The 21,419-nt window shown below is 43.8% G+C and overlaps 2 protein-coding genes across 3 annotated transcripts in view; one reads left to right on the forward strand and one right to left on the reverse strand.

The window, feature by feature from the left end:
- The window catches only part of PCSK7 (proprotein convertase subtilisin/kexin type 7), a 43,315-nt gene extending 37,561 nt beyond the window's left edge, over positions 1–5,754 (forward strand). For both annotated transcript variants that reach the window (XM_083163153.1, XM_083163152.1), the window contains exons 13-16: positions 786–880; positions 1,285–1,378; positions 2,012–2,129; positions 2,228–5,754. In XM_083163153.1, coding sequence (XP_083019279.1) covers positions 786–880; positions 1,285–1,378; positions 2,012–2,129; positions 2,228–2,647 — 727 coding nt within the window. In that variant the 3' untranslated portion in view covers positions 2,648–5,754. The remainder of the gene's footprint in view (positions 1–785; positions 881–1,284; positions 1,379–2,011; positions 2,130–2,227) is intronic.
- A 3,693-nt stretch (positions 5,755–9,447) lies between these two features.
- TAGLN (transgelin) lies at positions 9,448–17,622 on the reverse strand. The gene is made up of 5 exons (XM_083163157.1): positions 17,472–17,622; positions 14,605–14,799; positions 12,424–12,601; positions 10,754–10,856; positions 9,448–10,494 (listed from the first exon to the last, which is right to left on the reverse strand). The coding sequence occupies exons 2-5, from the start codon at positions 14,785–14,787 to the stop codon at positions 10,350–10,352; spliced, it is 609 nt and encodes a 202-aa protein (XP_083019283.1). The 5' UTR covers positions 14,788–14,799; positions 17,472–17,622; the 3' UTR covers positions 9,448–10,349.
- Between the last annotated feature and the right edge of the window lie 3,797 nt (positions 17,623–21,419).

The following is a 21,419-nucleotide window of genomic DNA, read 5'->3' on the forward strand; positions in this document are numbered from 1 at the left end:
CCCTTCGGGAAATAACATTTACACAAACCTTTAAATTCGGCACAAAATGGGCTCTCTTATGTAATCTAATACAGGACCATTAATTATTATTACTATGTCCATATATGTATTGACAGATGCCCAGATGAGACGTTACCATGGTTACCCAAATTGTTTTTGTGGCAGACTATATAACAAAAAGGGAACAAAGCTAGTTAGTTCGTGCCTATGGGTGTCTAGATATGGTGATGTCATACACTGTTTGTTTATAACAATAAAGTTAATAGAGTTATGGAATTTGGGTGGCGACTTCCACTCTGTCGATAATTAATTGTTTGGATTCATTCGTTTTACACATTAAAACCCGTGGGTGGAGAGGCAGCAGAAGATCCCCTACCCCCTGGCACTGACATGCAGACCAGCAGTTATTATTAAGTGACACCTGCCCAGGTTCCACCTGCATTCAGTGTAGAACCTCTGCTGTCCGGCTGGTAATAACGCCTGTTTTTGCATATTCAGTCCGCTTCTATTATCTCAGTGTTGGTATAAACCACCGTAATACAGATACTTCACTATGATTTGTTATTATGTTGCTGTGGACGACAAGCTGACAGAACCTGTGTTGGCTTACTCCTCTCTAGCCTATGGTATTCAGCATGTGGCCATTGTTGAAGTGTAGGCATTTATTGTACAGATTATTCCTCACATGGTTTTATCCTAATCCATGATCCTGATCCTAGTATACTGTACTAAGTGTGACATGTGCAGCTTATTGGTGATGTCATTGATGTTCTCCTCTGTTTTAGTGACCCAAGCGGGTTCTCTGACTGGACGTTCTCAACTGTTCGCTGCTGGGGGGAGAACGCGGAAGGGATGTACAGGCTCCTGGTCAGTGACATTGGTAAGCTTTCAGTAGTGTGCTGTTCCCCCTGGGTCTGTGTACATAGAATCCATCACTACTGTATATAACATTGCACCTACTCAGCGTGATCGGACCCACTGGTATAACTGTGTATAGGACCTGTCAGGTTGTTTGCCGCGTGGATAACCTTTAATAGCACACAGATGTAGAGTGCGGATGGAAGGCTTTAATCTCCCGCAGCGCACCAAGATCTTATTTCAGCGGCTTAAGAAATGTTTGCACATTAGGGATCATCCATCTCTCGCCGAGGGAAGCTCTTTGTCTCTGTATAGTGGACAGCATGCACGGGCTGCTGATCAATGGTGTCTCTGCCTCCGGTGTGCCTGCTCTGTGCTGGAGGGTAAGCTGCCCTCCGCTTCTTACACAACCTTGTTTTACTGTAGGGGATGAGGCGCTGAAGATGGGCACGTTCCAGTCCTGGCAGCTAACGCTTTATGGCTCTTCCTGGACACCCGAGGATGTGGCTGAAAGAAGAAGGTAAATAGGGCCTTATTCAGACCTGTTCGTATGCTGCTTATATTTGCAGTCTGGCGCGTAGGTAAACCTCTGAACACCCACCGAGCCAATTCCCTCACTAGCTTGCGAGGGGATGTGTGTGCGGGGGAAGAATGATACGATGGTCGCTCAAAGGATTTTTCCACTGTTTGCTAAGAAACGTCAGCCTGGTCTTTTTCCAGCGCTCGCTATTCGGTGGGGAGGGGGGTTCACTGATGCCATATGATGTCAGCCGCCTGCCCCAAGTAAGCATAGATATACCTGCATTTGCAGGTGTCTGCCAGCGTTTCCATGGGCACACCAATAAAACACTGGGCGGTCTCCTGCGTGCGCCCCCGCCTTGTGTGGATAGAGCATCTTGTGTCATGGCTTTCTATGTACATATCAGATTTAAACTCCAGCAGTAAAAGCATACACATCAGGCATGGAACGTATGGAACATCCGGGCCAGATGTACCACCAGCCAATCAGCTCCTTATCTCCATGTCACAGGCGGTGTTTAAAAAATGACAGGTAGGATCTGATTGGTTGGTGGTTATCACTCTCCATTTTATCACTTTTCAAGGCTTAGTACATCTGGCCCTCAGTGAGTTGTACCTGTGCTTTGTTTTATAGGTTGGTGGAGACTTCTCAGAGTGGTGAGTTCCTGAACAGTAACTTTTCCCTTCCGTGTCCCCCGGGGCTGGAGATTTCTGAGCAGGAGAATTATATGATCACCAGTAACACACTACGGGTAAGAACTACTTCTTTTTTTTTTTTTTATTAAATATTCTTTTTTTATGTTCATTTTCTCTAATGACCCCCTTTCCCCATTTGACTTCCATTTTGCAGACCCTTATGCTGCTTGGCTGTTTTGCTGTGTTTTGGTCGCTGTATTACACGGTGGAGCTGTACCTTTCCCGCATATCCAGTAGTAAAGATCTGGACCTAAGCTGTGAAGGGTCACCGTGTAGCTGGAGCCGCCGGCGAGGAAGTCCCAGCCCCCGCCAGCTAGAAGCGGGCAGTGAGACAGAGTCGTTGCCCCTTTGTGGGTTGCAGGATGCTGTATTAGAGGATGAGGAAGAGGAGGACAATGCAGAGCGCTCTACGCTGCACAGGCACCAAGCCTCAAAACAAACACGAGAACAAAACACAAACGCTACAGGGCGAAGGCAAAGTGTGGCCTCTGAATTTCCGCTGCACGTGGACAGAGTAAGACAAGATGCTAGTGAACTTGGTGCAGACTTTTATGACTTAAAGGAAGATGGATAAAAGAACTGATCTGTGCGTCAAGAAGGAAGAAGAACGCACAGAATGGACACTAAGAGGGCAGGTGTAATGAATAGCGACGTCTCCAAATTGCTGGTTTCCTGCGATATTTGCAGCATAATTGATGGTGTTTTAAATCCCACAGCGGAAAAGAAACCTGAATTGGAACGATCGCTTTTCATGAAGTTTCCGCTTCCCAAAAAAAAAAAATGGTTGCACTTAAGACTTTCTTCTTTCTTTTTTTCTCATCACCGTTATGGCTGCTGTCACACTGGCGCTTTGCCTTTCCAGTAACACACCGGGTGTAAGTCCTACACATTTAAGTGATTTCTGTGAGACAAAAAGACAGGGATTGTTTTTTTTTTTTTTTTTTTATACTTTAAATGCTCAACACTGATCTCTGATTGAAACTGGAGCAGACTCTGTTACCCAGAGTGTTTTTCAGTAAGTGCTTAGTACAAGTTGCTCTTTAATAGCGGTGATCGATATTAGGCATTTACACCCGTGAGGCTGAATTAGCGCCTGTGTGACACGGCCATACGTCCTGGTAAATTAGAAGCTTATTGTATGAGGGTAAAGTACATACAGATATTGTCCTTGTTTCATGATGACTGGACTGATCCAACGCAAGCGATCTCCTGGCTGCGGGTGCGTAGACTGGCAGTCCTATCTTAGGTTTAATGACCATCTGTCTATAGGTTCGAAACAATAGACTCAAAATGTTGGTTCCTCCAGGTGTGGCAGGTTTGTTATGGTATAACAAAAATTATATATAATATTTTATTTGGGTATTTATGATTTTGCTTTTATACGGGTGATCCTATTTAAGCAGTTTAAAGGGACAGTAAATCTTTATTTTTAGGATTTTGCTTTAATACGGGTGATAATCATAAGCAGTTTCAAAGGACATTAAAAAAAAACGCTTTTTATACGAGAACCTTTCTACTATAGGACCTAGTAATGTGTTGTTTTTTTTTATGGCAATTTAAAAAAATTATAATAATAATTTCATTAAAGAGAGGGTTTGGGCTCTATCTCAGGCACTCCTGAAGGATGGCAGCTGGGGTATATCAATTAGGTCTAACCTTTTAGGACCTAGAAAAACTAAATGTGATTATTAGGAGGGATGATATACCCAATCAAGCGCTGGGATAGCGCTTGATTGGGTATATCATCCCTCCTAATAATAATAATTTCATAAACTAGTTCTCCAAAATGCCAAGCATAGACGACGCTAGTTTAGCAAAAGAAACGCTATTGGTAACGTCAGACACAATGTAATGGTGGGAACAGTTCCGCAGAGTCAATATAGTAAGGTATTCAGATATTCATGACCCTCTTTTTGAAGCATTAATGTTCCTTTATTCAAATTGCTGCCGTGCGGAGACCAATCAATGAAACTAAAGCGAATTGCATAATTAGGAGAATTATATCAAAATTATGCAAACTTATATTTGTTCCGGCACTGCAATAAACTAGCCAGGGTTCCCACATTAAACCAATACTTAGGGGTAAATTTACTAAAACTTCGATAAATGAAGAGATGATATTGCCCATATCATAGTGCCAATGGATCTATCCAAGATTGGCACTATGGCGGTCTCATTGATATGTATTCTTCAAAATGAACATTTTTTCGAATGCAGCCTAAAGAAGCGATTTTAGGAACTTTGCATTGTGCGTTCTCATGTATTATCCCAGCGCAAGAGATCATTGCTTTAGTATAGCTTTGTGTTCAATGCCAACAAAAATGGGAGCGGCGAGATTTGGGGGTAAAGGGTTAGGACCGGATGTAATGCAGGAAAGGTTACACCCAACTAAAGCAAATAGAAACACCTTTATTTCAGCCAAGATTATTGCTATTCTACAATCACTGGGTAATCCAGGAACAGACAGTGGTATAGTAGGTGGAATGGTTAATTTATGTGCAGGGAAAATGTCCTGGTGTTACATATATATGTAGCTGCTGCTGCTGCAAATGGTATTAAGGGGGTTATTCTGGTTTACTCCTTCTGACAAATTCCTTCTTAGATGGACAAAACCATGTGCACTGCAGGTGGGGTAGATGTAACTTGTGCAAAGAGAGTTAGATTTGGGTGGGGTTTTGCTTCAAAGTGAGATCTATATTGCAGTGTAAAAATAAAGGAGTCAGTATTTAGCCTGCACGGAAACAATATAACTCACCCAAATCTAATTCTCTCTGCACATTTTACATCTGCCCCCCCCCCCCCCTTCTGCAGTGCACATGGTTTTGTCCATCTAAGAAGGAATTTGCTAGAAGGAGTGAACCACAATAATCCCCTAAGTGACTGGGAAGACTACAGCTTTATACCTGGGGGAGAGGAAACAACACTGTAACTCGGGTTAAAATCATTGTTCAGCCTTTTAAATATGAAGTCAAAATAAGTTTATTATCAGAATAACATAACCTACATTTACTTATTAACCTTTTGCACACTTGGGAACCCTTTAGAACACTTTTATAGGTGATACTTAGAAACCTTGATCTAAAACAGATGCTTTATTATCACATTCTGGGTCTGATGAGGTGAAAGATTTAGGAGATTCTGCGCATGCGTCCTCTAGGTCACATAATGACAGTGCGAGGCGATCCATGCAATTTTAATACGCATTCTTGGGCAGTGACTAGGGGATGGCTAAAGATGACAGGGGTGTCAAGGACTGCATTAAAAGATCATAGGGGTGCTCGAACGTCTAATGATGCGTCTTTGTGAGCACAACATCGATTTGCTCCATGTCTGATATATGTACCCATTCGGCACTGCCGCTGCAGCTGACTTTGTTGCAGATGCTACTGAGAATGCATCCAGCACTAAATCACCCCCCTTCCCCCCCCCCCCCCAGAGAGACGCGATCGTGCTTCCAATCACTGTGATCCCGCCTGGCATAGATACAAGTCATTTATCAGCATAAAAGAACTGAAATACGTTTACAAAGTCCACTAATCCTGAAACCTAATCTGCAATCTCGGCTCTACATGGTGATGTTTATTTATATAAGGCTTTTAGGAGGGAATTTTGGGTGTCAAAATAGAGATGGACATCTTGTTGTAAATTTTATTTTAAGAGCAATAAAAGGTTTTACATGGAGCATTGTGTATTTCTTTTCTACTGAAGTCCCAGAATAACAAGGTGGAATGTCAGATTGGTGTTTGTATCGTTGAAACGGTTCCAGACCTATTTCTGCCCCTGATTGGGCCTTAAATTCTCCTCGTTCTTCTTATATTCATGCCGGGTTCATGCTGTGTACACGCTGCGCTTCAGTGTCATTTTTCGATTCGATTTGGATTATATAGTCAAAAATCCTCCTGGCCGATGCCGGCAAACATGCCGAGTCCTGTCGGCCGTCGATACCTCATCGGTATCAATGGCCGCCGGGTCGGTCTGTGTGCATCTGTCTAATGGGGTGTACACTGCTGCAGTGAAACCATGTTGGTAAGATCATAGACACAGCAGAACGCAATAAGATGGCCCTCAATCCAGCGCAGTATTTGTGTAGAAGGGTTGAAAGGGACATTGGGCCAGATGGATCAAGTTTCAAAAAGTAAAAAAAATATAGTGATAAACAACCAGCCAATCAGCTCCTACCTGTTATTTTTCAAACCCAGCCTAGAACATGGCAGGTAGGAGCTGATTGGCTGGTTGTTTATCACTCTCCTTTCTGAAGCTTGATACATCTGGGCCATTGTTTCATAATGAAATATTATTGCGTGGGTCATCCGCCACCTGTGATTTGTACAGTGTCCGCATGATCGGTCAACACCATATTGATGACATGAATTATGTCGACCGGTACAAAAGGTAAATGAAAAGTTAACATGGTGGTCAACACCCAAACAATCAACACTTTCTCGGGGGAGTTTTTAATTTTTTTCCCCATACTTTTGTTTACTTTACTGCCCACGTGAAATATGATTAGGAATAGTAATCTGGGGGGGGGGGGGTACACGTTTCCAATGATTGTGGTCACATGATGAAACATACAATATGACACCCAAAAACTTCAAAACATTGTATTGGCCATTGTTCTGTCCACTTTTGACCCTGTCGATCTAATCTATGTTGACCTTATGACTGTGTAACTAGACACTAGACTTTCTATACCACATCTGATTTGTGCTACCTCTTTTTACAAAGATTGGAGTTCTATTGAAGATGGTATGTTGACCCTAGCAACCAATCAGATTCTATCTGTTATGTTCTAGAAGATGCAAAATAAATACAAAGTAGAATCTGATTGGTTGCTATGGCCAACATCCCATCTCCAATAGAACGCCCATCTTAGTAAATGTACCTCTTTGTATCAAACAGTAGAGGGGATGGTAGTGTACCTTGCCTACCTTCATACACCACAAAGGGCCAGATGTACTAAGCTGGAAAAGTCATATAATGGAGAGTGATAATGTAACAGCGAAATAGCCCCAACCTATCATGTCAAAGGATGTTTAAAAAATGACAGTTGGGAGTTGATTGGTGATTTATCGCTGTCCATTTTATCACTTTTCAAAGCTTAGCACACACTGGGCAAGATGTTCTATCTTTGCATATAGGGGTACACATTGGGCGATATTTTGAACAATATTGGTCATTCTAGCCCTTCTGAGTGATGGCGTTCAAAATGTCAGCCGGTGTGTATGCCATGAATGCTGTGCGCCCCCGCGGGTCGTTAACTAGGGTTTCCGCCATCTGTACTTGCAGCTCAGTTTTGGCTATGTCGTTCACAGAAAGGTGCATATTACTAGACTGTGTAGCTAGATCTTTCGTCATTAGTCAAATCGTTCAGTGTGTATGCACAATATCGATTGTCCAGGTCACTGGAAAGTTCATTGTTCAACAATATTGTTCACTGAACACATCGCCTCGTGTGTATGGGCCTTAAGAGTAATAACTCTGTTGCAATCTTTACGGATGGGTGTGTTTTTGAGGTCCTTTGATATTACAGATCTAATATAGTATGTAAAATATAGAACTGTACTGTATGTCTTTAAACGTTTATTATTAGAGCAATGTCATTTGCCTTAAATGCAAAGTTCTGCAAGCACCAGCGTGATCAGCAATGGTATTGTACAGGTGGCCGCAGTCACTGGCTATAGCTATTGCAAAATCTCATATCTAATTGTAGCCTTGATGTGCTACTAAAGGTGTCTACACTCTTTGCAATATTTATTAAGCTATATAGTTAACAATATGGTGTCTATTGGCTAGTGTGAACACACTATATAGCTATCCAGGCACACTACGTCTGGTCATTAACGACATATCATTTGACCAAAACGACAGATCCGGGGGTCTTCACTGATCTCAATCCACACTCCCTCCCGTCCTCTTCGCTCCATCACTGACCGCCGACTGACCTCTCACCTAATCACCTCCTCCCACTCCCGTGTCCAAGACTTCTCTTGCGCTGCCCCCCTGCACTGGAACAACCTCCCGCCACCCATCAGGCTTTCTGATTCCCTTACCTCCTTCGACTAGCCTATCCCTCCTCCTAACCTCTTTTGATCCTCCTATCCTGCCTCCGTTCCCCTCCGTTCCTACTTATCCTATTGTTTTTCGTTCGTCCACCCACCTATTTTAAGTATGTTAACTCTTATGAGTAGGGTCCTCCTTCCTCACGTACTCACCCTACCTCATTACCTCACCTGTGCTCCTGTCCTGTTCTTCCCTTCCTCTACTTCATCTTCCGTCTCCTCGACAATTTTGACACCTACTTCTGAACTGATGCTGATTTTAGTTCTACCAGCTATACCCCTATTTATACTGTATTTTTCAATACACCCTGTACGTTACCTTGTCATTTGTTTTTTGTTTGCTATGTACGGCGCTGCGGACACTTTGCGGCGCCTTATAAATAAATGTACTACTACTACTACGGGAGCTCCTATGTGTGCACCCAGCTTAACACAATTATTTGAACTTCAGTTATGTGAATACATTCAGCAGAATCTAAGATATCTGAACACAGGGCCGAAAGTAGGGTGGTGGAGTGCGCCACTGCACAACATTACCCCCATATCCTGCAGTGTGTGCCACCGCACAACAGTAGCACACTTTACTGAAGGGGAAGGAGGGCGGGAGGGCACTGTTGGTGGCACTTGACAATATCGGTTTTAATTACTTTCACTTGTAGCTTCTGGGATACGATCATTAGGTCGAACCTGTTAAGGTCGACATGCATTGGGTTAACATCTGAAGATAAGGTCGACAGGGTTGGAAGGTAGCTTCCATCCTCTTTGAGGCCCAGTTTCTCCTTACCCCACTCCTTCCATTGCTGATACCAATGCAACATTCATGGCCTTAAATTGAGAGCTATTTGTTATTCAGTTAGACTGTCCTTTATTACATCTGAAGATGGTGACCTGGCTGGGACTAGAACCCATAGCCTGTGGCATTGCAGTCAGACACTATTTATTGAGCTATAGGACCCTGCACAGAAAACTAGAGAAAGATTCTGGGCCAGATTCTCTAAGCTTCAAAAGTGATAAAATGGAGAGTGATAAACAGCCAGCCAATCAGCTCATGTCTGCCATGTCACAGACTGTGTTTGAAAAATGTCAGGCAGGAGCTGATTGGCTGGCTGTTTATCACTCTCCATTTTATCACTTTTGAAGCTTAGAGAATCTGGCCCAATGTGTGTCTAAATGTTTTGTCATCACCATCCCCGCAAGGGTCTGCCAATTCATTTATATACTAATTGGAAAAATGTGGCAGGGGGGCCAATTCCATATGATCATTATAACAATGGTGTATGTATTTATAACTAAATAATTAACTTTTTATTGATTTAAACAGATATTTTTTTATTTTGACCACAAAAAAAATTAAAGTTAAAAAAAAAGTTCTCTTGGTAAACATTTGAAGTTGAATATTTTCTTCTTTAAGACTTTAGAACATTAACCCCTTTACTGCTGTAGGGTAGAGAGTGCATATTACAGTGCTGTTGGGTAGAAATGAAAAGACGATGTGAACTGCACATCAGACTGAGTCTTGGGGCCAAATGTAATCGTGTGTGAGAATTAGAAAGTGAGAGTGTGTCCATTTTTTTTTTAAAGCGGCAATCTTTAACACTGTAAAAAACGGGTTGATTTTTGCCATGAAATTGATTGCCGCTTTAAAAAAAGGGGAGGGGGGGACTTCTCACATTCCGATTCTCACGCCATATTACATTTAACTCTATAGTGTTCGTCTATCTAATGCTAGAGGGATCTAAAGCTAAGAACATACATGGATCATGCTGTGGCTTCCATGGTTTGGGAAGAATATCTCCGCTGGCTGGCTTGGCATTCTTGGGAATATGACGTCAAGACATTTGTGCTGGGATCACATCTTCATCAATCCCTGGGGGGGGGGGGTAGTCGAGATGTTCAGACACTACTCCAGGAACGGGGATGAATAGGGAGTGACCAAACACATCTACTAACTACTGTATGTTATGAAGTACATATCACATTCAACAATTACGCCACAATACCTGGAATGCATTTACTTGAAGGAACGTGTGTGTGATTATTAATCCCAATTGCTGCAGGCCCCTGTGATTGGCTGGGCTGTAATAAAGCACCTGCTGACTGGACATACTGGAACTAGGCATAGAGCTACTACACACAGTGTTTTACCCTTTCACTACGTCATGTCGCTCGGGGACTCTTCCAGCAGTGAAGAGGTTAATAATTATCGGCTACAGTTTAACTGATTATCTGCCTTGGGCGTCCGTATCCTGTCATGCCAGACTGGGTGGCCCCTTGGTTGCTGCCCATCTGCAAACCAATCACATTCTTTCCTTCTTTCAGTTTGTCATCGCTGAAATCCCGCTTGTGCTCCTGGGCTTTCCTGTGGGGACAGATAGAAAGTGTGGTTGAGCGACATTGATGGAATTGTGTGTTTTATTATTCTCCAGTAATGGGCCAGATGTATCCAGCCTCAAAAAGTGATAAAGTGGACAGTGAAAAACAACCAGCTCCTACCTGACATTTTTTAAACCCATCCTGTCATGACAGGTAGTAGCTGATTGGCTGTCTGTTTATCACTCTCCATTTTATCACTTTTTGAAGCTTGATACATCTGTCCCAATGTCAGTTCTGTCACTTACTTCATGAACCATGAGGCGTCTCCTTGGTATTGTCCATCATTTTTAGTGACTGCGATGCTCCCAATAGCCACTATTGTCCTCTGTACAGCAGCCAGGTCCTTACCTGCCGAGAAGAAGAAAATCGCAACACTTCATTTAAAGAACTGTGAGCTGCAATTGTAACAGACCCACAATCATCCTCACTCACATCTGTTAAGCTTGGCAAGAGGGCCCGATGCACTAATCTTTAAAAGTGATTAAATGGAGAGTGATAAACAACCAACCAATCAGCTCCTGCCTGACATTTTTCAAACACAGCCTGTGACATGACAGGTAGTAGCTGATTGGCTGGCTGTTTATCACTCTCCCATTTTATCATTTTGGGAGCTTCGTGCATCTGGCCCAAAATCATCTACCCCTGCTACCCCAAGGAACCCACAGACTGGTGCCCTTGCTATTAGAGCCCTCTTGTGTGACCAAAGGTGCACTAATAACACAGGTGATGGAATCTGATCAGATGCTGGGGGCCAATGTTACTTGAATACATTGTGTTACTATGTGAAATTCTAAACTGATGTGGAAAATTGCGCTAACTCCAACCTGCAATGCTAGATTTAGTGTCTCCTTCATAGAAAAGTAGGTGTAATGAAGTCAATGGCAGATGTGCGGTATGCCGGCTGAACTTGAAAGGTTACTTAAAGAGGCATGGTTTTACCTTGTAAAAGATTGCTCCTTTAAAAAAAGAAACTTCTGAGTTCGCACCCTTGCAAGTCACTCTAACCCCGCCTTGTGAATGGTTAGCCGGCACCACCCATTCTTACACCGGGTTCATTCGTCCTGCACACAAATGGATGATTTACTTAAACATTCAAATGCCAGTGGGAAACTCCCCCATCTTTCGATGGTTGCCGACCATCGAATGATGGGAAAGGAACACGCATATGTACGGATGGTCCAAACCACTCGTACATATGAGTGAAAAAATGCAGTTATATGGGTGGGCGGCTGACATCCGGTTATGTCCGCTGCCTCCCCCCCCCCGCATGTCCGTCATGACTGCATTACTAAATGTATGCCCAGCGTTTTCTTGAAAACGCCCATGAAACGCTGGGCGTATGCATATGCTAATGCCCCTGGCCAGCACCCCACGCCCCTCTCCGCCACCCTGCTTGAAAGGGAGCGTGCGATTTCTGACAGATGGTAATTTATTGCTTATTCATCCTGAACGTTGAGTCTGAAGTACACAAATATACAAATGCGTTCCTACTGTATATCTCCTGGTATTTTGGTTGTCTGGATGGCGCCTTTGGGCAACCATGCTTTACTCACATAGTCGATGGGAGCCAATACTGTTTAGTATATTTGTGACAACCTTGGTACTCTGTGTATATGCATATTACTGCTTGTGATCACCTGATATATGCTCATTTTGCCTATGTCGGAACCCTAACGTTGTATGTTCGTTTTTCTTTTTTTTTATGTTTGGAAAAATTTAATAAAAATTACTCAATTCAAAGAAAGGGAGCGTGCACTCGGCGAACAGATTAAGCACCAAGTTTGCACGCTCCTATCGTATGCACATACACAGAAATGCAGCTGCGCATGCGCAAAACATTCTCCCTTGTGAATTTGCGCAAGAGCAAGTCCACCAGAATAAGGGCCTGTATGTACATGAGGATCACATACTTTACCTTCATACAGATCTACGGTTTGGAAGATATCTGTTTTCACCACCCCATAATTCTCAGCAGCCTTTAGGAACTGCGCAACCTGCTCCATCTGCTTGAAGACCATGCTGGGAGGAGGATCTGGTATCTTCACAGGCTGAGACCCTTTGGGGTACAGGCTGTTTATGAGTTTTGAAAGGATCTGAAAGAAAGGAACATAACGATCTTGAGAATTGCAGGAGGCTTACTTAGACAACAGGCTCTGTGGATTATAGTTATTGCCAGTATTCTGTATTCTATGCAAACTATCAAATGATGTTGAACTCTTGCTTTTGGGAACACGAGTCTACCACTCCCACCACTAATCTGTATTTCTAGTCGTACAGGCGACAAAGGGGACCATTTATGGTCACCTTTCCCAAACACTACTGCAAGTTTGGCTAACCTCTGGCTCTCCAGCTGTTGTGAAAATACAAGTCTCAGCTGCCCAGTTGATGGCGCCACAGGTTGGCTAATCCTCCACCTCATGACACATGATATATAGTAATTATTTTTCTATATGAAATCTGTGTAGCTGTCCCATCCTTAATAATTTATTGTTTTATAATTTATGTGGTCATATATGAATCTATATATAGTACCCAGAGTTATGTAAGGACTGTTGTCATTTCTTTATATAGCAGGCTCCACTTGTATATGTTTATTAGTGGAAAGCTTTCCAGTCCCTGGCGTGACACTCAGAGACCAGCGTTTCCTCACCCAAACCATAGAGAACGGTATAAAGTGGATGATGTTTCACTGCAAAAACTCTAATCCATGCTCTCATCATCTCACGCATTGTTTAATAGTTTCCTTATTGGCCTTCCCCAATACAGACTCTCACCACTACAGTCCATCGTGAATGCAGCTGCGAGGCTAATCTTCCTAGCCAGACGTTCATCGTCTGCAAAGCTACTCTGTCAGTCACTTCATTGGTTACCTGTATTCTACCGTATTCAATACAAAATTATTTTACTTACACATAAACCAAACTATACCAACATACATATCTTCTCTTATCTCAAAATATCTTCCAACCCGACCTCTACGCTCCTCCCAAAATCGGCGTCTCTCATCCACACTCATTACTCGCTCCCATTCCTGACTGCAGGACTTTCTTTGGGCTGCACCCACTCTGTGGAATTGCCTCCCAAGCACAATAAGACTCTCCTCCAGTCTCCAAACCTATAAACGTTCCCTGAAAACTCATCTCTTCAGGCAAGCTTATCAAATTCCAGAACCAGTCACAGAACCTTGCATTCTGGTGGAATCGATGCAATAAAGAATACAGTATTTATCCTTATGTATCAATGCCTATTTCCCTATAGATTGTAAGCTTGCGAGCAGGGCCCTCCTACATTTTGACTCTCTGTAAATACCCTGTTTCTTGTATCACCGTCTCCTTTTATATGCTGCGCTATATAAATCAATAAAATAAATGATAATGAAGGGAAAAGCTGCTTTATGCAGATGTCTCAGTGGCTGCTTTCTGCTTTAAACCAGGACTCTCTCAATATGCAGATTATTATCTCAGCAAGCCTGCATATTGCATCACATCCAGCAGTGGTTATGTCATCTATAGACATCTTTACTCAACAAAAAGCTATGGTATAAAAGAGCACTGTACAGTGACAGAGGACATCCCAGACCAGCGCAGGCTATGTACATGACATTGGGGCCCATTTATCAGATATTTGCAAATATATGTAGGAGGGACTCTTCTTAATCGCTCGCAGCTGCTGCCCCCATAGGTTACTATGGGGGATGCAATGCTGCGCGATGTATCAACATCACAGTGGGTTCCTGAGCTACCCCCATTATGAGATGGCGGTAGCCCACCGTAGCCTGTGGAGGGAGCGGCTGTGAGCTGGGCAGGAGGGATTACAGCAGGGATCCCACTGCCGGCAGGGCAGTGTGGTCAGCTGGGTTGGACAGTAGTAGGTCCAGCCAATCAGCTCCTAACTTCCATGTTACAGGCTGAAAGAACAGGAGCTGATTTGTAGTTTAGCTGTGTCCACCTTATTACTTTGTGAGGCATAGTACATCTGGCCAACAATCACAGACCCAGTAGTAGTAACACACGGACAGCCCTGTACCAACCGGCCAACTTCTGACACACAATGGCTGGCTGAATAACTGTGAGACATTGGGCCTGTCTGTCCTCACCATTCCATTCTTCAGCCACTGTTGGAATCCAAGTCTTCCCTGTTCCGGTGGCTCTCCCACATCTCCACCACACTGCAACTTAATCCATTGTACTAGGCGTGCCTCCAGCTCATCGTCATACTTCTTCTCTATGCGAGACTGAACGTCCCGGCTCATCCCATAGGATGGACCTTTATTGGCCATGGCTGCTCGGACCTGGAGACGTGATGAACATTTTATCATTACAGAATATAAATCATGCATACAGTACGTCATGTTCTCAATGAGAAGGTCCTGCCTGACATTGCATAATCATGGCTGTAACTTACTCATTATTTCACTTAACCTGGGATTCCTGAGCACTTGGCCACTGGCCCAGATGCCTCGAGTGTTTCCAGCTCTTGTGTATTTCATTTTACTAACCTACATAACCCTATTTCCAATGTAATGCAGTAATGTGGCACACAATAGGAGACCAGGGCACTGAGAACCTGCCTGAGAGCATTAGTTCCCCAATAGCAACACGACATGTATACTGCAAAATTGCAAGCTTAGATACACACAACATCTACACAATATATATTTGCTTACAATAAAGCAAAATTTCCATGGGCGTTCAGTTGCTTTAGTTGCACCTAACGGCATTGTTGTTATCATCATTATCAGTTATATTATTACTGTCATCTATATGTAACGCCACAGAGGTTCTGCGGCTGCCCACTGTAACAGGGTGACACAGGTGGCATGAAATCATGCAACCAATAGAAGGCCCACCTGTGACATCAGTAGGCAGGTAATATGCGTAATATTACAGCAACAAAGGATGGAGCGTTAGTATGTGGTAATGGAAGGTTAGGTGTCATGCATATGAGAGAAGAGGTGCCCTTTGCGAGTAAGTTTATAATGTAATGGGGTGAGGAATGGAGTGGAATTAAGGAATAAGGGAGTCTTAAATAGAATAAGGGAGAGGGTTCTATCCTTTGTACCATAGAGGACCCGACTTATTCATGAAATTCAATGCCAAACCCCTCCCCAATTCTCATATACATCTGCCCACCACCAGTCTACAGGTATAGAGCAGCACTGAGAAGTCTAGAAATTAGATGATGTCACCAGAAGTGAGGTTGGATATGTAGGGAAAAAGATGAGAGGCTACTGTATTGTTGTATTCTCTGTCTAGGGTGACTGCAAAGAGGGGAGGTTAGATATGGGTGAGTTATTTTGTTTCCATGCAGAATAAATACTGGTTTCTTTAGTCTTAAGGTGTATACACACTTGTACAATGTGCATGAGATTTTGACTATATAGTCAAAATCTCATCTGGATCGCATGCAGATTGTATGGGTTTTAACCCTTGCGATCCCGATGCGCGCTCCCGTATCGCAGCCAGAAAGTCTTGGCTGCATAGACTATATAGTGAGGATCTGCACTATATAGTCTAAATCATGGGTCTTCAAACTGTGCCCCTCCAGATGTTGTGAAACTACATGTTCCAGCATGCATTGCCACATTTTTTCCTATAAGAGCATGCCAAAACTGTCAGGGCATGCTGGGACATGTAGTTCCACAACATCTGGAGGGCCACAGTTTGAAGACCCATGGTAAATTGTATGCAGATAGACTAAATTGTGTACATAAACTAAATTGTACATCTGTGTATACACCTTTACATTGCAATTTAGATTTCAGTTTGAACACACCCCTCCCAAATCTAACTCTCTCTGCACATTACATCTACCCCACCTGCAATGCACATGGTTTTGTCCACTAGAGAAAGATTTTGCTTTTAGATCCTTACTGAATATCCCGTTGGGTGCGCTAAACCGATCTACTGAGGATTGCAAGTTAACATACAGTGTAAAAGGCAGGGGTGGCGAAGGGTGGACCAGCGGGCAATCAGCTACCATTGATGATAAAAGTCTCCATGGTATGACTGAAGGAGATGAGGGAGTACCTGGCACCTGTGACATTGCTCTACTACAATCCCAACACGACAGGGTCACTGAACATGGCTTTAGTCACACTGGGTTCATTTTAAATATACATCTTTAGTGAAATAACATTGCATACGCATGACAACAAACAAAAACGTATATAATATATAACAATAAAGGATACAATAGGGATATAGTTCACCAAAGAGCATTCTATTACTGTAACTCACAGGCTGGACAGGTTTCACTGGCTGCAGATCAGGGACTCCATGAGCTTTCTCCTAACGGGTCAGATGTACCAAGCTTCAAAAAGTGATAAAACGATACACACCAGCCAATCAGCTGCCATGTTACAGGCTGGGTTTGTAAAATGACAGGTAGGAGCTGATTGGTTGGTTGTTTATCACTTCTTGAAGCTTAGTGCATCCAGCCATCAACATTCTGACATCCTACCACTCTGGTATATAGGGAGCATCCTCCATCCAAAGCAACAGGAGAATGCTAGCCACCTGTATCCCACTGCACCTGTCTGCTAGCAATGGGCGAGCTCAGTGTGCACAGATCACTCAGTCATGGTCTGTCCTGCTGCCCAGAATCCCAAATCACATCCCTATATATATTACAGGGATCTATCTATCTCTATATATAGTCAAATTGTTGCCAATTCTTGAGAACCCTAGAACTAGAAGAAAGCCCTGAAGAACGCAGTGGGACTTACAGAACTGACTTCACTGTATCCCACTTGTTATTCCCCACATGCAGCGGAGGTAAGTTCCCACAGAGTGATACCTGTGTATCTTCCTTCCCTATCATCTGTCTCACTGGGCGACTACTGTACATACACACAGCCCTGATCTCACCTCTGGAACAGCTAACATGTACACCAACAGCAGCACCCCGATTGCTAAGTCTCCCTCCCCAAAGAACCAATCCAATGCCCCCATCCCAACTCACAGGTTGCTACTGGGCGATGGTCTCCGTCTCCAGGTTGCAGAGCACTGAGTAAGAGAGGGGAAGGATGGGGAGATAAAAGTCCTGTCCTGGCTCCATGTAGATGGGGGAGTATCAACCCACCTTCTCCCCCCTCTGCAGTCTGATCTTCCCAACTCCATATTAGGGGAAGGTCTGACCGAAATGCAGGGTTTGGGTCTGAGCACATTCTCTGGATACCTAAAGGATGTGAGAAGGGGGTAGAGACTGCAGCTGGATGGGAGGGGGGAGATCTCCCTCCAGCAGATCCTTTTATAGACTCAATTCGGGGGCAACAGCTCCCAGATAAATCCTGACATTTGGGGAGACAGGGACAGAGTGGATGAGGCACAGGGGGAAAGAGTTATCGGATTTATTTCTTGCTCTCTCGCTTTTGTTTTTAATTTAAGGGAAAACAGTTTATTCCTTTATGAGGAAAACAATCTGCCTAGGATAGTTTATCGTATATGTGACTATAACTCAACCTTACCTCAGTAATCTCATTATATATATTGTGACAAGGAATCACACACACTGGATAAGATGAAGTCTTGGTCTTTATTTTGTAGCAGGTACACAGCACACCAGGTAGTCAGCATAAGCAGGGAAGGGGCAACACAGATGGTGTAATGGTTAGCATTACTGCCTCACAGTACTGAGGTCATGGGTTAGATTCCCACAATGGCCCTAACTGTGCGGAGTTTGTATATTCTCCCCCGTACTTGCGTGTGTTTCCTCCAGGTACTTCGGTTTCCTACCACAATCCAAAAATATACTGGTAGGCTAATTGGCTCCCAACAAAATTAACCCTAGAATGTCTGTGTGTGCGTGTACATGTGGTAGGGAATATAGATTGTAAGCTCCACTCTGTTAAATGCTGCAATGACCCTCTGCCCTGGAAACCCTTATATTAGGGGAGCACAGGTGCTGCTAATCAGCCCAAGCCTCAGTATTTCTGCTGCTTTAAAACCTGTCCCGAAATATTTGTATATATATATATATATATATATATATATATACCAAGCAGGAATCCTAGAAGGATTAACACGTCACTGCAGCAGGTTCTGATGAAGAACTTGAAGTTTATTAGCCTCGACGGGCCTTTTCGGGGCACAACTCATTTTTCAAGAGACTTATATATATAGTCTCTTGACTATATATATATATGACTGCAGTGGCCCGGCACTCCAAATAACGAATATAGCTGCGCCCGGTGCCCCTGTCAGGAAAGGGGTAATGTATATTGCAGTGGACGTGGCACTCACGGCGGCTTGAAAAAAGACTCTTGAGACGGTATATAACCAATCAACCACTGCACTATATATATATATATATATATATATATATACAAAAATACAATATTGTCAGCCAGTGAAGGAGCTTGGAATTTTGCTACACTGTGGTGACTATTTGAGAGGCGATACTCTCTCTGGATTCCACCTTTTTCTCACAGGATCTATAAGGTTTACCCGTATGAACACGACCCTGTAAGCCCTGTATTTGAGGATCTCATCCGTACGGGAATTCCTAACACACCAGGCCGGTCTGGCCTTCCCCAAACCCATCACTTTATTGGCCTTATGAGCCCTATTTTCTAGGAAATGAAGTTATCCAGCACACTTAGCCAAATTGGCTTCCCCCAAAATTCATCATTTTAGGGGTCCTGTGAGCCCTACACTTAAGGACTTTTACAGAAAGTATCTAAAATATCTAATACACTTAGCCAGATTGGCTTCCCCATAACTTATCGCCTTACTGATTTTACCGTTGTCCTGAATGAAATATTAGTTGCCGCACAGGCCTAATAATTCATTTTTTTTGTCATACCCCTGAAGAAGTCGTTCTGACGAAATGCGTTGGGTTTCAATAAAGAACTTGGTACTTGTGAATTATAGCGGCGCCCATCGCATCGCATACCAAAAGGCATACGATGCGATATCTCACGATGTTGTACAATGTCATACAATTTTAAAATTGTATGACATTGTATATGGCATACAATGCCATACAATGCGATTAAAAATTGTATAAGCATCCTAATGGGTGCTTACAATGTTAAATGCACCCCCACGCCACCCCCCACTATAAACGTGAACCCGAAGCGTGGCGAGTGCAGCGAGCCCGCGAGGGGCGACCTTTTCATACCCCCACTATCCACGTCAGTGTGGAGTTGAGAATATAAAGTGTGGCGAGCGCAGCGGGCCACCGAGCCCGAAGCGTGGCGAGTGGACGCGGATACCTGTGAAGCCCGCAAGGGGACGCGGATACCTGTGATGGTATCCGCGTCCGCTCGCCACGCTTCGGGCTCGGTGGCTCAACTCCACGCCGACGTGGATAGTGGGGGTATGAAAAGGTCGTAGGACGCGTACCGCTGCGCTCGCCACGCTTCGGGTTCACGTTTATACTGGGGGGTGGCGTGGGAGTGCATTTCACATTGTAATCACCCATTTGGGTGCTTATACAATTTTTCATCGTATAGGGGGCAAAAAACGCGTTGCATTGCATCCCATCGGGTGTATGGCATGCGATGCGATTTGATAAAAACATCGTACAACCAACATCGGGGGCGCCGCTATAATACACAAGTACCAAGAACTTCTATCTTGAACAGATTCCACGTATTATTCGGGAAGGGGACAAAGAATTGTCAAATGAAATGTAATTGGTGTCTCATTTAGCAAATTATTGTATGATTGACTAGGTGGTAGCTTTCCGATAAATTATTTTTCATATATATATGATAAAGTGGCAACCCTGGCCACGAAACGTTGGTAATACATGCCTACCGCGTGAGTCATTTCTTGCACCGAGTGCCGCCGTCCCCCTACACTCTACATTTGGCTAGCGGCTTGCACTGCTCAGCCTTGGAAGGCACCGGCTTATTTACCTCTTTCAACGTTGCTTGCTGGGAGTGCCGCCGCCTCCACCCCTATATATATATATATATATATATATATATGCTCCAATATATCGGCACTCCACAATCAATCAATAACCCGGTGCACTCCAAGTGATTATGTACCAGTCCAGAAATAAGGAGGCACACGGACACACAAAGTTTTAAGATGCAAAACGAAGCTGTATTAGCGCCGAGCGCTTTCAAAGCAAGCCGCCTCTTCCTCAGGGCACAGCAATAGATAGCAGGTCTATTGCTGTGCCCTGAGGAAGAGGCGGCTTGCCTCGAAAGCGCTCGGCGCTAATACAGCTTCGTTTTGCATCTTAAAACTTTGTGTGTCCGTGTGCCTCCTTATTTCTGGACTGGTATATATATATATATATATAAAATAAATATACGTCTCTGAAACACTGCCATCTGCTGGCAGAGAGTGAAACTACATCTTTCTCACACATGCACAAACACAGAAGGTGGCAGACTAGCTTTCGAAGCTTTTGCTTCGAGCAAGCTTACTAGAATATATCAGGCAGATTGCTCTGGCTAGATGTGACATTTCAGGGACCCCATATTACCCTTAGTTTCAGTAAGAAGTTTAAACATATTTTATTTTAAAAAAGAGCCATTCTGTAAAACTTTACTTAGGGGGGGGGGGGGAGGGGGCTTGGCTGGACTTGTTTGGGGGTGCCCTATGCGGAGGTTTGTGAAAAGGAAGAAGGAATGGTCCTGACGAAGCTTAATAGCGAAGCGTACGCCGATCGTACCCTTCGTGGCTACCCCCTGCTCCCTTCCCCATTGAATGCATTTTGATCTGTCTAGCTTAAATCAATAGCGTTAGGTGCGAGTGACACGCAGCACGAGTCCGGCGTGTGAGGCCCAGTGTATGACGCGTAGCACTGCGACCTCCGGGACTCCGGAGCACTAGTTGACTGCACGGCAACTCCGTGCCGAGCACCGCGCTCCACAGTGAATTGTCAGCCTCAGCCACTCGGCGACAATCTCTGTCCTACAGTGTATACCTGCTCAGATTAGGCACTAGC

Source organism: Crinia signifera, chromosome 19 (genome assembly GCF_055691185.1).
Source record: "Crinia signifera chromosome 19, ASM5569118v1, whole genome shotgun sequence".
Taxonomy (NCBI): domain Eukaryota; kingdom Metazoa; phylum Chordata; class Amphibia; order Anura; family Myobatrachidae; genus Crinia; species Crinia signifera.